The 15,123-nt window shown below is 37.8% G+C and overlaps 2 protein-coding genes across 2 annotated transcripts; both read right to left on the bottom strand.

Annotated features, from left to right (window-relative positions):
• Positions 1-473: 473 nt before the first annotated feature.
• LOC112172474 (probable nucleoredoxin 1) lies at positions 474-3,547 on the bottom strand. Its single transcript, XM_024309829.2, has 4 exons — positions 3,143-3,547; positions 2,183-2,662; positions 1,585-2,067; positions 474-1,419 (listed from the first exon to the last, which is right to left on the bottom strand). Exons 1-4 carry the CDS (start codon positions 3,266-3,268, stop codon positions 694-696), a joined length of 1,815 nt encoding a protein of 604 aa, XP_024165597.1. The 5' UTR covers positions 3,269-3,547; the 3' UTR covers positions 474-693.
• Positions 3,548-4,004: 457 nt separating this feature from the next.
• Positions 4,005-13,249, bottom strand: LOC112172473 (dynamin-2A). The gene is made up of 22 exons (XM_024309828.2): positions 12,842-13,249; positions 12,273-12,323; positions 12,063-12,183; positions 11,656-11,748; positions 11,500-11,561; positions 11,296-11,413; positions 10,718-11,051; positions 10,239-10,386; positions 9,663-9,764; positions 9,455-9,574; positions 8,968-9,051; positions 8,711-8,838; positions 8,339-8,423; positions 8,127-8,265; positions 7,251-7,327; positions 6,525-6,581; positions 5,950-6,094; positions 5,693-5,850; positions 5,285-5,398; positions 5,141-5,208; positions 4,824-4,996; positions 4,005-4,633 (listed from the first exon to the last, which is right to left on the bottom strand). The coding sequence occupies exons 1-22, from the start codon at positions 12,986-12,988 to the stop codon at positions 4,395-4,397; spliced, it is 2,763 nt and encodes a 920-aa protein (XP_024165596.1). The 5' UTR covers positions 12,989-13,249; the 3' UTR covers positions 4,005-4,394.
• Between the last annotated feature and the right edge of the window lie 1,874 nt (positions 13,250-15,123).

The following is a 15,123-nucleotide window of genomic DNA, read 5'->3' as shown; positions in this document are numbered from 1 at the left end:
AATCACATATATTAAGCAATGCCTATTCCATGAATAGTCATTATCATTTACAACACTCAAGAGATTTTATTTTATTTTGGTCAACACAGAAAGAACCCAAAATACATTCTGCCACCGACCTATCCTCTTGCTAATACATAATTGGAAAATCAAAGGCACCACCCGTCCAACGCAAGAGTTCCTCTTTCATTTCTTTGTAGATTGCCATTGAAAATTGAAGACATTCAGTATAAGCTTCTTTGTAAACACTGTTGGCAGGCTGATAATTATGTATTAAGGTCGTGTTTAGCTGTTAGACATTGAAATGAAATGACATCCCAATTGAAATTGAACATAGAAAAGGAGGAGAGATAGTGAAGTAGAGATTGGACAGGGAATATACTATAAATTATTCATTCCTCAGAAGTCATTTCCTTATCCACTTCGATCAAACCCTAGGGGCACATTTGAGTTAAAGTAAATGCATCTCCAGGTTCACTTTTAAAGGTTAAAGATTAGCATCTTGAACAACCATACATTTATACAGAAGTACACCCATACAATATCCATTTATATTAACCCAAACACAAGTTCTAGGGTTGCCAAGAAAATATAAGCTCAAAGCTTTAGGGTCCATCATAAGCAATAAACTAGAGAAAATGATGAATGAAAAAGAGTATTTTAGTTTTAAAGGCATCCCACACAAACTGCTCCTTAAGTTTTTTTACAAACTTCACCATCGCATACCCATCCTTCTTGGGGCTCTTCTTCCGGCTTGGCATCAGTTTTGGTTCCCTTTTCCTCCTCCAAAGCACACTTTGGATGGGGATCTTCTGGGTTGGCATCAGTTTTGGGTCCCTTTTCCTCCTCCAGAGCACACTTTGGATGGAGATCAAAGTCACACTCCTCGCAATAGAATGACCACACCTCTCCTTTCTCGTTGCACCCATCACATATGAAATTTCTTCGGCGAGCGAGCACAAGCTCATGCTCCTCATGGAGTGCATTCTTCAACTTCTTAGGCCACCTCTTTGCCATCTCCTCAAATTCTGCTTCTATCTCTTTCAACCGCTCCTCAGTGAAAGGATAAGCATTAGCTCCATGAAGCCTAACTAGATCGCTTGCTTCTTTTGTGACTGTTTGACCAGTAGGACCAATGGCTACAAGCATCGGGATGCCTTGGATCTTGAATCGGCGACTCAAGGATGCCTTTCTTGAGTCACCAAAGGGAAGAGCATGCCATGGCATTCCAGAGAAAAAGTCATCGAAAGAGGCCTGGTCCCTGTCACTAGAGATGAAAATAACTTCAAACGCATCACCCTTTGCCTTGATCTTGTGATAGGCTTCCATAAGTTTTGGTAGAAAGGCACGGTCTGGAGGGCACCAATGTGCTGAGAAATAAAGGAGGATGTTCTTCCCCACAAGATCTGACACCGAAATCTGAATCCAGATAATAGTTGCAGATTATCAACAAAGTTAACATAGTATCACAAACAAAGACATGCTGATGTTACCTTCCATAAAGGACTTTCCCATATTGCAGATAAGAATATCTCATTCAAAGTTCAAACCAAAACAGAACTGCATAAAAATTAAATGTTATACCTTGATTCCGTCTTTTCCAATGACAAAGTTTTGATCCCCAGAAATCAAAATTGACTCCAGAGTTTGTGCTTTCTCTTTCGCTTTCTCTATCTCAGCGAGCTCTGCAAACTTCTCAGGTGTGAAGGGGTAAGCCAGAAGCCCATGCTCGTCAATTGCTTCAACAACATTGTTATGGACAGTTTTACCATCTGCCCCAATAATAACCAAAGTGGGTAAGGTTGACAGCTCAAAATACCGAGCCAATTTCTCAATGGTTTTGGTGTCCTTCTGGGGCAATGCAAACCAAGGCATGTTCTTACAATCTTGTTCAAATGCTTCTTCATCATCATCAAGTGATAAAAACACAATCTCAAAGCTCTCACCCTTTGCTTTTATCTTCTCATAAACCTCCACAAGTTTTGGAGTGAATTCTATGCATGGACTGAATGTAGACAATGAGAAGTAGAGACCCACCATCTTCCCTTCAAGTTCAGAGACAGGCACCTAAATTCATAAGCACAGCCAAAACAATATTCAGATGGGTTGGTAGAAATACTTGGCATGACAAAATGATCATAAGTGAGAAAAGTCATGTACAAGCAGTGAAATACAAACTTACCTTCTTCCCATCAGATGCAATTACAAAGTCGCGTGAACGGGAGACCAGGACTGTTTTCAGAGACTGTTCCCTGTTAGCTGCCTCTTCTTGTTCTTTTAATTCTTTTAACCTTTCTATGGTAAAAGGGTAGCCATCGGCTCCATACTCCCGAACAATCTCAACTCCACTGACATTCCTAACTCTCCCTTCTTCACAAAGGAACACAAGATGCGGTATCCCTCTCACCTTGAACTGCTCATCCAGACTATCACGTGCCTCAGAATCCGAAAATGGAATTGCAAGCCACGGCATCTTGGAGAAGTACCCATTGAACGACTCCTCATCCTCATCAGCTGAAATAAAGATCACCTCGAAATCGCCTTTTGGAGCGAGTGCATTGTAGGTCTCCACCAAATCTGGGGTGAAACGTTGACATCGTCGGTCCCATGATGCAGAATAATACAACCCCAGCTTCTTCCCCTTCAAGGTTTCAACCTTAACCTGCAAATCCAAAATTTCCCAAATGTTCCTAACTCAAACAATCATCCCCATAACTCCCACAGAATTCTAAAAATGGTCACGAATCTCATGATTCCTGTACATCACAAGATTAAAACCTACCTCTCCCAATTTCAGTGAACTTTTTCTAATCAAACCAATAAATACAGTGAAATTACTGTTCAAATCAACACATACATAGATAAAGTGAAACACATTTACACACACATGGTGAATTTAGCACACCCAAACCCTAAACCTTACACAAAGAGCATCTGAGTACAGTAAATCTCAAATTCAACCTATCTTATTTTCTAGTTAGCTTAATCATATATCCAATTACCAAACTAGTTCCAAGAAAACAATTTACACTAATCGAAATGACCACTCTCACAAACCTCGCTGGAGACCTAAAATTTTCCGAAAATCAAAAGATAAGGAAACACAAGACAATCAGGTAAGAGAGACGAAAAATTGACTGACCTGATCACCATTGTTGCGAACAAGAAAGTCCCTCACCGGAGAAGAAAGAAGAGTCTTGAAGTCGAGGGGCGTGCTAGTCCTGATGAGCTCAGCGGCTACAGCACCGGAATCTTCACCGTCCGCCATTTCTGTTTACTTCTAATTCGGAGCTTGTGAGCTGTGATTTTGTGAAGGGAGACTTTTGGGGTCTTCTATTTGAGGACCAAGATCCTAAGAATTTCCACAAATACGATGACGTTTGGCGTTTCAAATCTCTTCGTAAGGCCTAGAACTTTCTTAGCGTTTCAAATCGCATTTTCTTTCTTTCTTATCCGCGAAGGACCTGCATTGGACTTTGGAGGAGAAAGAGAGAAAAATTCGAAGAAGGTTCTGTCGTGGTTCGGAGGAGAGAGAGAGAGAGAGAGAGAAGAGAAAAAGACCAAAACAAATTTTTTTTGACTCAAGGGCATATTTTAAGAAGTGAAAAGAAATGTGAGTGGTTTGTAATTTTGGGTGTGCAAATTTCACCCCCCTTTCCAATAGTCGAGAGCCACTTGATTGATAATCGAGGCCTTAAATCTAAAGGCTCATGCAAATTACTGTGTATACTCGAGGGACGCAAGTATCCATCACTCATCAGACAACCGACAGCATGAAAGATTATACTGCAGTATCAGAATGCAACGCTACCGCCAAGAGTCCAAGACTACATTGTTCAAAGATCATCTTGCATCCCAATTGTGGATGATGCTAGACCTGATAGGATGGCGAATATTGAAAGTTGGAGAATACAATGAACAGTCGCGAATAAAAGAGATAAAAGCATTGTGACATCTGATTACAAGCTCAGACACCATCTCTTTAAAAACAAGGGCATTGAGAATTGCAAAATATGCCATCACATTGAGAAATGCAATATATTCATCCTGCTAAAGAGGACTATCCAATCAAACAGAGCCATCAGAGCTTAATCGTACACACCAAATCAAAATAATGACAGGCGCAATAGAGCTATATAATAGTATCCAAAAATGAGTGGAGAAATAAAATTCTAAAAGCAGAAACAAAAATTGAATGGAGGAATATATGATTAAGTTGAATCCATCCTTGTGATATCTGGGGCAAGCCGTAACAACCTGATAGGAATGTAATCTTCTATGTACACAACACCCATTCTCTTCATCTAATGATTCTACTAGAAAAACTCATGAAGTGGGGCAGACCAGTCTCACCCACCAAGAATATAAATCATCAATTACCATCAGTCGCAGACCTAAAAGTATCTGCTTCCTGAAGACCCAGGTGGTGGAGGTGGCAACCGATTAGGAGTACGTCGGCTGCCAGAGTTTGGACCAGCACTCACATCACCATTTTGTGCGGGATCGCTATAGTGTCGACTATGGCCATTGGATGAAGATCTAGATAATGAACGGTCAACTGGACCGTTGGCAGCAGCATCAAATGCAGATCTCCAGTCATCACCTGAGGAGCTACTAGTTCTTGGGCTGCTTTCTGCAAAATTTCAGCATACATTTCAATACACTACTAAGCAGATGAGAGTCAACAATGTAAAAGTAACACTTTACACACGACTACTGTAAGCAAGTCGTGTTTTACAAGAAAAACATGAGCAATTAATCTTGTAAAGCAAATTTTGGATCTGATAATGTTACTATTCAAAATAAAGCTCTGAACTACATACCAGTTGCACCACCGTTGGACCAGCCAGAGGCAGCAGCTGCTCGGTTGTCATGAATGCTGAGTTGGCGTGTTAGCTTGGAAAGGAGAGAGGACTGTTTCTGGTATTTCTCTCTTCGTCTCTTTACATTACCATCCTCTTGAAGCAGCTCTTCAATCTTCGCTGTGCTTTGAGCACTATACACACGAATAAAATCGAATACTCCATCAGTGAAAATAATATCAGACACCTATCCAGCCTGACAAAAATCTGTCCCCCATTGAAATAACAAAAGAAAAAAAGGACTAAATAAAGAAAAGAAGAGGATGTATCAAATGAACCTGACAGAGCTATATAACTGATTTAGCATGTCTTCCTTGGCTTTTTCGACTTGGCAAAGAACAACTGCCTGCTCAACCAATCACAGAACGTTTCAAAACACTATCTTAATGACAGATCACTAGGACAAAAAGTACAAAGCCTACCTTAGGGACATTAGCAGCCAAACTATTCAAAACGGCTTCAACGTAACCTCTAACTTCTTGAGACATCCACCGGAGTTCTTCTTCCGGGTCAGCAGGTCTTCGAGTCATAGTATCCTGAAAAGAGGTAGACATAACAACTCCCGAACTTCAGACATAGAAAATAAAGGATACATGTGCTTACATACAGTGGAACATTGACAGATATAGTGTGTGTGTGTGTGTGTGTGTGTAAAATTATGACTGCATATGAAAAAGTAAAATGGCCACAAGTAAAATAAAATAATCAAGCATGGAAGATACCAAAAGAATGAAGCACTGAAATAATATAGAATAACAAAATTTCTGAAAAGGCATTCATACACATAAATTTTATCCTAACCAGAATAGTGACTGAAGTCAGTAACTCACAAGAGAACCATCAGAAAGACTCTGTCGCATAGTGGGACCACCATCAGATGGTGCACCCCTCGGTGCTCCTTTAGAAGGTTGGATAACCTTTGAAATCTTATTTATCCACTCAACCTTGTCTGCCACAGTCTCAGCTTTCAACACAACGGCACTATGTGCTGCAAAACAAATGAAAATCAAGTTGATAATGAACATGTGCGGAAAGACCAGGCAGTTCAAGTTCCAAAGAACCACAAGGAACAGAGGAGGGGATATACCTTTCAGAACAGTTTTGTACGGAACCTTGCTAGTAAACTTAAATGCAAGACTAGGTGCTTTTTCTGGCCCGTTCGCCTTCTTATCCTTTGAACTCTTTGATGGAGGAGCAGGTTCTTCCTCTTCAATCTCTTCAATATTACATTCCTGTAAACATAATTATGAGCTTGATTACCTCAAAAACACATGCCGAACCTCAGTGAGTTCAGATCCTTTTTTAACATGTAATGCTGTGATCACATGTTCAATGTGATTCATTAATACATACACCAAGATGATAAACTGATCTGTCATGTTCCGCGCATTCTTATCTCCACACACAAACAATCACACTTGTAATATCTGATGTAGGGGAAGTAGATTCTGAGAACCTCGTTAACCAAGATATAAAAAAGGGATACTCCACACATATCAACTTTTCTACTTTGTATTACCCCCATAAATTACTCCAGGCAACCTCCTTTGACAGCTCAGCAGATAGCAGGACAATATAAAAATATTCCCCAAAAGCCTTAAAATTGGTGGAGTAATATGACTATTTAACTTAAATAAAGGGACAAGGCATTGTGAAGTATACCTCCAAAGTGATGACACCACGAAAATGCCTTTCCTCTTGCTTTTTGGTGTAACCAAGCTGTGAAATATAGAAGGGGTTAAAGTATATCCCACCAATAACAATTTGCAAGAGTGCACGCAGAGCAACATAAACAACAAATTTCATTTACAAAACAAATGACTGTCACATAAATGCAATTCGAGGGAAATTTCAGTAGATGAAAATGTCGGCAGGAAGGTATCTAAAGAAAGCTGCAAATTTGCGCATTACGGTAGGTAGTGCTCTTTTCTTTCTTTTCCCTTCACCAAGGAGATATGTTGCTTAGAAAAGATTTTAGTACATGGGAAGAAAAATAGTGTGGTCCATCTTCTTATGCAAATTTGAAATGCTCTAAGGTTAAACTTTGTCTGTACCAGCTACTTAGTTAGGTGTGACCAAATTCAATTAGTGATTGACTTTCTACATGACATGGCAAGTTTCCCAAAAAATACAAAATAAATAAAAACATCTCCTTGCCCTTTTCCCAATAACCTTCATTTACTTGTTGAAACACCACCAAAATGGAAAATAAAATAAAATTATATCCTAGTCTTTAAATTCCCGGCACATTAAAATATATGCACCAAGATCACTTGTTCCGTATTCAATGCCTAATACAATCACCAGTCATCTGATATGGAGCAACAAAATCCATTATAACTACTTAAACCATTATTTATTAGATTTTGAGGTGTAATTATTACAAACCTTCCCAGTCTTCTCATTCAGAACAAACCATCGCTTGTTCCACTCATTACTTTTGGCACTCTTTTTATATAAGAAACCTGCAAATAGTTAAGTCTCAATATTAATAAATGCATTCACAAACAAAACTTGGTATATGGATGGTAAATGCATAACCATGTAACCTTATAAAATGACTATGACAATATATAAATACATGTATACATTTTCCTGATTAACAGGACCAATTTTCTGTTCTCGCCATACTTGACATTCAAACCTCCCCGAGTTAATATCATCGTTTTGAGTGGTTATGAATTGGAGGGGTTTGAAATAGAGCAAACAAACCAGACATGTCTCTCCAAAGTCAAAGGTCTCAAAAAGTATACTTCCATCATGCTTGCAAAAATACAGAAGAGTCACTCTTTGTCGCTCAACTTATGCCAATTTGAGCACAATGCACTTCAAACATGCAAAAGAAAATTTCCATCTAGTCACTCTCAAGTATCTAGCACCTTGCTGTTGATGACATGAGTTAACATTTTCACACAACTTCTTAGCAAGTACTTAGCTAAGTGAAGGATATGTGTATTAAATAAATTCAAGGGAGCTTTTATCAGTAAAACCTATTTGCTTTTACTTCAAAACAGAAAGAATGGTAGCCGCAGGACTTTCTGTTCCCCAAAGCCATAAACACAATTCAAAAGACTACAATCTCATCAGAGGTACGTTCTATGCATGAACCCTCTGTTCCTAGAAATCTTAGGAAAGAAAAAAAATTAATAGTTTACAGAAAACACATTTAATCAACAAAACAGAAGTATAATACGAGGGACAAGAAGTTCCTCTAAAATCTAGACAACTCCACATGTTGTAAGAAAAAAACAGTTGCGTGCAAACCTGCTGTTATTTCCCCTTCAGGACCTGCGGTCTTCAAACCAGATGCTTCTGGGACCTCTTTCTCCTCCTTGCTAAATTTATCCTTCAACGATTTCAGGGTTCCACCAGATTGCTGACCCCCTGTTTGAGGACTACTTGCCTAAAACAAGACAACTATAAGCACAGGCAAGCAGGGTAGATAATTAAAGTCTGTGATGGTCAAATTCACATACCCTGTTCATTACTGATTGCTCTGCCTCTTGTCCTTTTCTCGAGGATCGAGTTTTGACTTCTTCCTCTCTACGCTGCCTCTCCATCCTGCCATAGACCAGTAATTGATAGTTCATGTATTAAGCTCATATATATATATATATATATATATATATATATGTACTATTAACACAAGAGTAACACAAGAGAAACCATTTAATACGAAAGATTATGCAGGGACAAAATCCTCCAAAGCTCATGCAAAAGTGCACACACATACCACCTACACTCTCAATCGCATGGGAATTGGAATGCTCATTTGAAAATGCAACAAACTACTAAATGTGCCATATTGGCACTATGTTTTACAAAGTCGAACAAATAATAGAGACTACCTCCTCTGTACCAAGCGAATGAAATGTTGAGGAGGCACAAAGGCACGCTCCATATCAACTAGTGCAACCACCATTTTCTTTGCATCAGTCTTGAACACATCTAATGCACCAGTTGCAATGGCCACGACCTTCAAATTAATGAAAGACAAGAAATTAGCCAAACGGAATATACTCATTAAATTAAGAAGCAGAAGAGTTCTATAAAAAAAATGAAAAAATAAATAAAAAAAGAGCCGCAGAATATTGAGTTATCATACCTCCCTCTTGAAAGGAGGGTATCTTCCAAGACCTGGAGTAGCATTTGCAGCAGCAGACACTATGTCTACCAGGACACGGTGTACCTATTTAATCAATCAGCCATGGGTTTCTTATAAGCCACTTTCTGGAAAATTGTCCATATTAGCAATAGCACAGCAGTAAAGGGCTGAGTTTGATAGTAGGTCTAACCCCTAAGTGTATGCATACTCACAGTAAAGCATGTCATAATCAACAAGAGCAGTTCATTAAGCAAGTTGTATTCAGAACAACCCAAAATTACGTGGACCAAATGAAGCTCTAACTCAATGCATACCGTGCATACAATCTTAAAAGAATTAAATTCAAGTTTCCAGCCAAAGGAATGAAAATGAATGGAATAAATAGGAAAAGGGGAAATTAACAGTAACCTTCCTTGTAATGAAAAACTGCAAGGTACAAGAAATTCATACTCATTCTACATCAGAAACAAGATATAGCAAGGTTTACCTCATCCACACAAAGACGTGATGGTTCCTTCGCAAGCTCTAAGACCCCTTTTATTAATGACCTCAAACCTTTTTCAGGAGATATGAGATAAGGCTGATAACCATCTGCTTCCAACACAATCTGATAAACAATCATGGCACGAGAAAAGGTCATGTGAATTCAGAAGAATATTGAACATAAAATAAGAAAAGACAAAGAGAAACCATACCCTCTTCACATTGTTGATATCAAAATGTCGATCCAATGGTAGTTGCTTTATTCTATTGGGAAAATTTCCTTCAAAACTTGCAACAATTTTCCAACCAGAGCCCTGAAACGAAATTTATGATGGCAGACAAGGAAAATGATTACAACAAATTTCATCACAATCACAGAAACCAGCAACATTCCATCGTCATTGAAAACTAGAGAATACAAGCTATCCAAAAAGAATAAATTAAAGTAGAGATCCTTCCTTTTATTTACAGATTAATTCTACTATTCCAATATGACCAGAGTCTGCAGAAGGCAAGTAAACACCCAAGGAGTTAACTATGAGATATAGACCTAATTTCAAACAAGGGGTATAGGGCTAAACAGGATCTTAAAGTAGATATACATTGACTTCTGCAGATGTGTGCGGCTATGGGAGGGAATATATCATTTTGCCACTCCCCCCTTTCTTCATAAAATAGTAGATTTCTTGCTTTGTATTTCACAATAATAAAATTGAAGAAAAAAAAATATCCACAAAAAATTACTTAGCACAAGTGATGAGAGACACCACTTAAGAAAATGAACTCACCTCACCAGATGTAATGTGTAGGAGAAACTTATCCTCAAATTCACGACAAAGCTCCAGAGCAAGAGATCTAGTACCTTCAGCACTCTGTACCATGGATGCACCAAGCTTTACCAACTCATCCTGAACTATTTGAGACTTCCCTTGTAACCTGAAAAATATATAAAAGATAGAAAATGAACCAATTTACTTGACAAAAAGTTATCATAGTTCATGCAGGGAATGCTTACAACTCTAGACAACTATCCAAAGAAAATAGCAGCATTGGCTGATATCAATTATTCACTAAAGATTGAGCTACTTTTGTTCGGCACATGCAACTTGGCCAAATGTCAGAATCCAAAACACAGAGATTAACAACAACCAAAAAAAGTTTCAATGGATGTCATATGTAGGCATAGAAGTATAAAAGAACATATGAACCAGTACAAAATTGAAACAGAACACAATAGACAAGATATGCAGGATCCAGGAAATGTTACCCAGAAAGGAGGTTCGGAAGCCGGATTTTCATGCGACTGCGAATTTGCTGGGCCAAAGCATCCACTAGCGCAATTCTGCCTAGCTTACTTTGAGGAGCACCGGTCAGAATGGATTTAAGACTTTCACTTTCAGCCCTCCAAGCAGTTTCCAAAGAATTCTCAGAGCCAGACTGTGCCGAAGCTATCGAAACTGATTGACCTATTAGAGCAACCCAGGGAATATCAGATGCTCTTGATGGCCCCTGATTTAAAAGCAGAGCCTGGACTGCAGCAAGTGCTTTCGGATCTGACGCGGCTTGGTCTATCTTACTGATTACTCCAACAGTTCTTGTACCTGTAATCAATACAGTCCAATCACTCGAGCAACCAAATAACACCAGAGTGTAGAAGAACGAGGGGAAGAAGAAAAAAAGAAATAAGAATGAACTTTGGGTTTTTTTTTTTTTTTTTTTTTGGGGGGGGAGAACGGACTAAGGTACAAGTACAGCAAAGCCCTAAAGAACAACTGTTTACTTATTACATTATATATCAAAATAACTAAATCAACAGGAGGCAAACGGGTCTGAGCAACGTCTTACCATCTCCATCATATTCCTTGACAGCTCTGAGGGCTTTAGAGGAAGCAACTTCAGGTGCTTGTGATGCAGGTATTATAACCAACAAAATTGCATCATTGTGCTCGGCATATTCACTTAGCTACAGAAGGACCATTAAAACCAAGTTAAATCGTATCACATAATCATTGGACAATTAGTTGTCTAGAACTGAAAGGCAATACTTACCATAGACTCATCCACAGTCCGTTGATCAAGCCCAGGTAAATCAATCAATTTGAGGGGAGGGGCTGTGATAAAAGTCATGTTAAAAACATTATTCAAATTTCAACTAATCATTGATTACTAGCTAGACTGGATTCCAACTATCAGTAATGAACTAACCTGTACTTGTCCGTAGTTTCAAGTAAATTTCATCTCGGGTTCTGCCTGAAGAACTCTTACTCAGTCTATCTTGCAGAGAATGCCGTAAAGCACCTGCAGAACAACATAAATCAGAGAAAGATCATTCAAAATATAAATTGAAACCTGAAGAACGATAGCATGATGTACAACATTGTAATATAGTTCTAACATCTTTAATCACACTCTAGCAATATGGTTGCGAGACACAACAAGGTACCAGCACTAGAGCTGTTGGAGACCATTTGAAATCTAAAACCATATTGATTATTATCAAATCTTTCAACATAGTTCCCTAATGTTGACAATATATGTCTGAAGTCTCTGAACAAAAGCAGAAGTGAAACATAAATTTGAATTGAAGAAAGAGCATAAATTTAGTAACTGACTTGCAGAAACTTGCTGGGATTTATTGTCAATCTGCAATATTATTGATTTGCTGCTCAATGAACCGTCCCTCTGTAAATCAATGCTGATTGGAGCTCGAGTAGCACCATTCTCACCAGTCGGCTGGAAGGAAAAGAGGAAGAAACCTTAAAATTAAAAAGGGCTCTATTATTTAAACACACAACTACATAAAGTTGGTACAACCTACTTACCAAAACAGGATGTCCAATTAAGCTGTTCAAAACAGCTGATTTACCGGCACCCTATAAACCAAAAACAAAAGACTATATCAGCATCTCCAGAAAATTGCATCTCCAGAAAATTTAGGTCAGTAAAGGCATAATCACAAGCACAATGCACATAAAAATGCAGCTAAGCAGAAAGGCACGAGCATACACACAGATCCTAGAAACAATAAAAACTAAAAACTAAGGAATAGTGGCAGTAGAGACTCCCAGTTACAAAGCAGAGTGAAAAATGACATATCTAGCACTCAAAATAGATGCAGATCCCCAGAAACTATGAGGCTCCGAAACCATTATTGTGATACGAACATTGACAAATTGATTTTATATTTGAATCCCGTTATTTGGGAGCTAGGCTAGGCTAGGCTTAGTCCAGAGCTAGAGACACAAGCAAAGAGAGGAAAAGCCAAGCATGAATTAAGATCCCAAAGAGAAAGCGTAGATTCAAAGATCGGGGACTGGAAACAGAGAACAAGGCGCATCTAAGAGATCGAATTGGCGATGAATCGAATCGAAAGAGGCATCGGTTGACTTACAACATTGCCGAGAGCGACGACGTTGAGGAAAGTTGAGGAGCGGCGGGAGGAGGCGGGAGAGTTTTCGTCAACGTCTTCGTCGGCGAGGACGGCCTGGCCTTGGCGCATGGAGTCTGACAGTTGCAACAACTCTTCGATCGCCTCCATGGTTGAAGTAGATCAAAGGAGATCTGAGGGAGGGAGCGGTGGATCTGGCGGTGGCGGAAACCCTAGAAATTGGAGATCTCTGTGTACGGGAATTGGGGATTGAGAGAGCGAAACTGCGAAGAAGGAATACGGACGGGACGACAAGTATAGAATGCGCTCTCTCTCTCTTTCTCTCTCTAACTGTTATTTTCTTCTTCTTCCCACTTTCTCTCTCTCTCCTGGCGTTTTGAAATCTCTTCTCTTCTCTTCTCGTCTTTCTTTTTATTTTGAATCTTGTTTTTAAGTTTTAGCTGGGTTCCGGTTCCCCTTTCAATTTTTCAATTTTTCAATTTTCAATTTTAAACTCTCTCTCCCCCTATTGATTTTACTCTCCACTATTTTCTCTGATTGTATATCCTCAATTTTTAAGCCTTCTCTCTTAAGTAAACAGAAGCTTAATTAGAATGGGAGTCGACCACTACACCATAAACATTAACACAACAAAAATAATTTACTACGTGATTATTTACAATTTTACATATTTATGACCATATGGTTTAATGGTATTAGGAACTTTTGGTTCCACTCTCTTACTTGCCTATAAAAAAGAAATATAAAATAAAAAAATATTGTTACATTTATTGAATAGTATTCACATAATCATTTAGTGACTAAGGATTTTGTTTTCACCCGTAATTGATTTAATTTTATGGATTGAGATTAAAACACTTAAAAATCATTCTTTTAATCTCATTCGTTAATATTAAATCCAACTGTAAGTGATCACGAAATCTTTAAAGTTAAAAGATGTAGTCACTATTGAACATTGAAATGAAATATTACATCTAAACGTAAGGTGAAGACTCTCGATGCTTGACAAGCGTAATTGTGAGAATGTGTGTTTTCTAGCATTAGAATCAAAACAAAATATGCAATAAGATCGTATCGTGCATATTTTGAGCCTTCACTAGATCAATGTTTGTACTACGATAACAGGCGGAGCTATGAAGTTTACAATATGCAACATGACGTTAATGGAGAAAGAAGATGCGGTGGTTTTTATCATTTATGCAATTTTAACTAGTTTCTCAAATCAATAAATAACTAAATCGGATTGCTTTTTTAGCAAAGAATTCTATAATATCTTAAAATTTCAATCATCCATAATGGTTATATTTAGGGATGTCACTCGGTCGGTTCGAATTGGTTATAGGTATTACCAACTTCAAAACCAAAACTTTTGACTTCAAAATTGAGCTACCAATTACCAACTAAAATTTCGGTTTTTTATCATAACTACCAAATTTGGTATTTCAATTTTCGGTATTACCAACTTTAGAACAACTAATTCTTTGTAATTAAAATTAGAACGAACAAAACTAGGTTCTTCAATTTTATTGTCGTAAACTTTATACTCATCTCCTAATTATAGCTTTCTTTTGTATATATGACATCAAGTTTGAGTCATTTTCAATAAAACTAGATTATTTAACCATTTTTGACTAGGTTAATTAAAATACATGTACTATTAATGTAGTATATATAGTAATGTTCATACTATTATGAAAAATTTTATGTTCATTTCTTAATATACATGTATGTGTATTGAAAACCATAATATATAAAGCTAATATTTAGATAATCGGTAGATTCGGTATTTACCAAAACCAAACCAACTTTTTCGGTAATTTTCGATTTCGGTCTTATCGGTCTCAGTTACCAAAAAGTCGGTTTACCAAACTTAAAACATCGGTTTGGTAATTACCAAACCAAGTGGCAGCCCTAGTTATATTCCAGCAAAAGATGATTATTACAAATTATGTTCTCCAACACCTTCTTTTCGTCAAGCAATTATTATGTGGTCTCGAACTACCATGTGGTAGTTTGAGCTAATAAGATTACTCCATTCTGGTGGTGCGGAATCTAAGAGGTGAAAAGAAAATATATATTAATGGACCAATCAAAAATAAACATTTTTCACATGGGTCAATCACATTAATTTGGACCACAGTACACGTGGTGAATGCTATCATTCAAGATCTTCATGATGAATGTCCATTTACAAGTAAAATTTTCTATTTAAATTACTTCAGTGGGTGAAATAAGGCTGATTAATGAAAATGTTCACAAATGAGTTATTTAAAACAAGTCGGTGC

Source organism: Rosa chinensis, chromosome 6, assembly GCF_002994745.2.
Source record: "Rosa chinensis cultivar Old Blush chromosome 6, RchiOBHm-V2, whole genome shotgun sequence".
NCBI lineage: Eukaryota > Viridiplantae > Streptophyta > Magnoliopsida > Rosales > Rosaceae > Rosa > Rosa chinensis.
The sequence above is the reverse complement of the archived record's forward strand: the minus strand, read 5'-3'. Positions and strand labels throughout refer to the sequence as shown.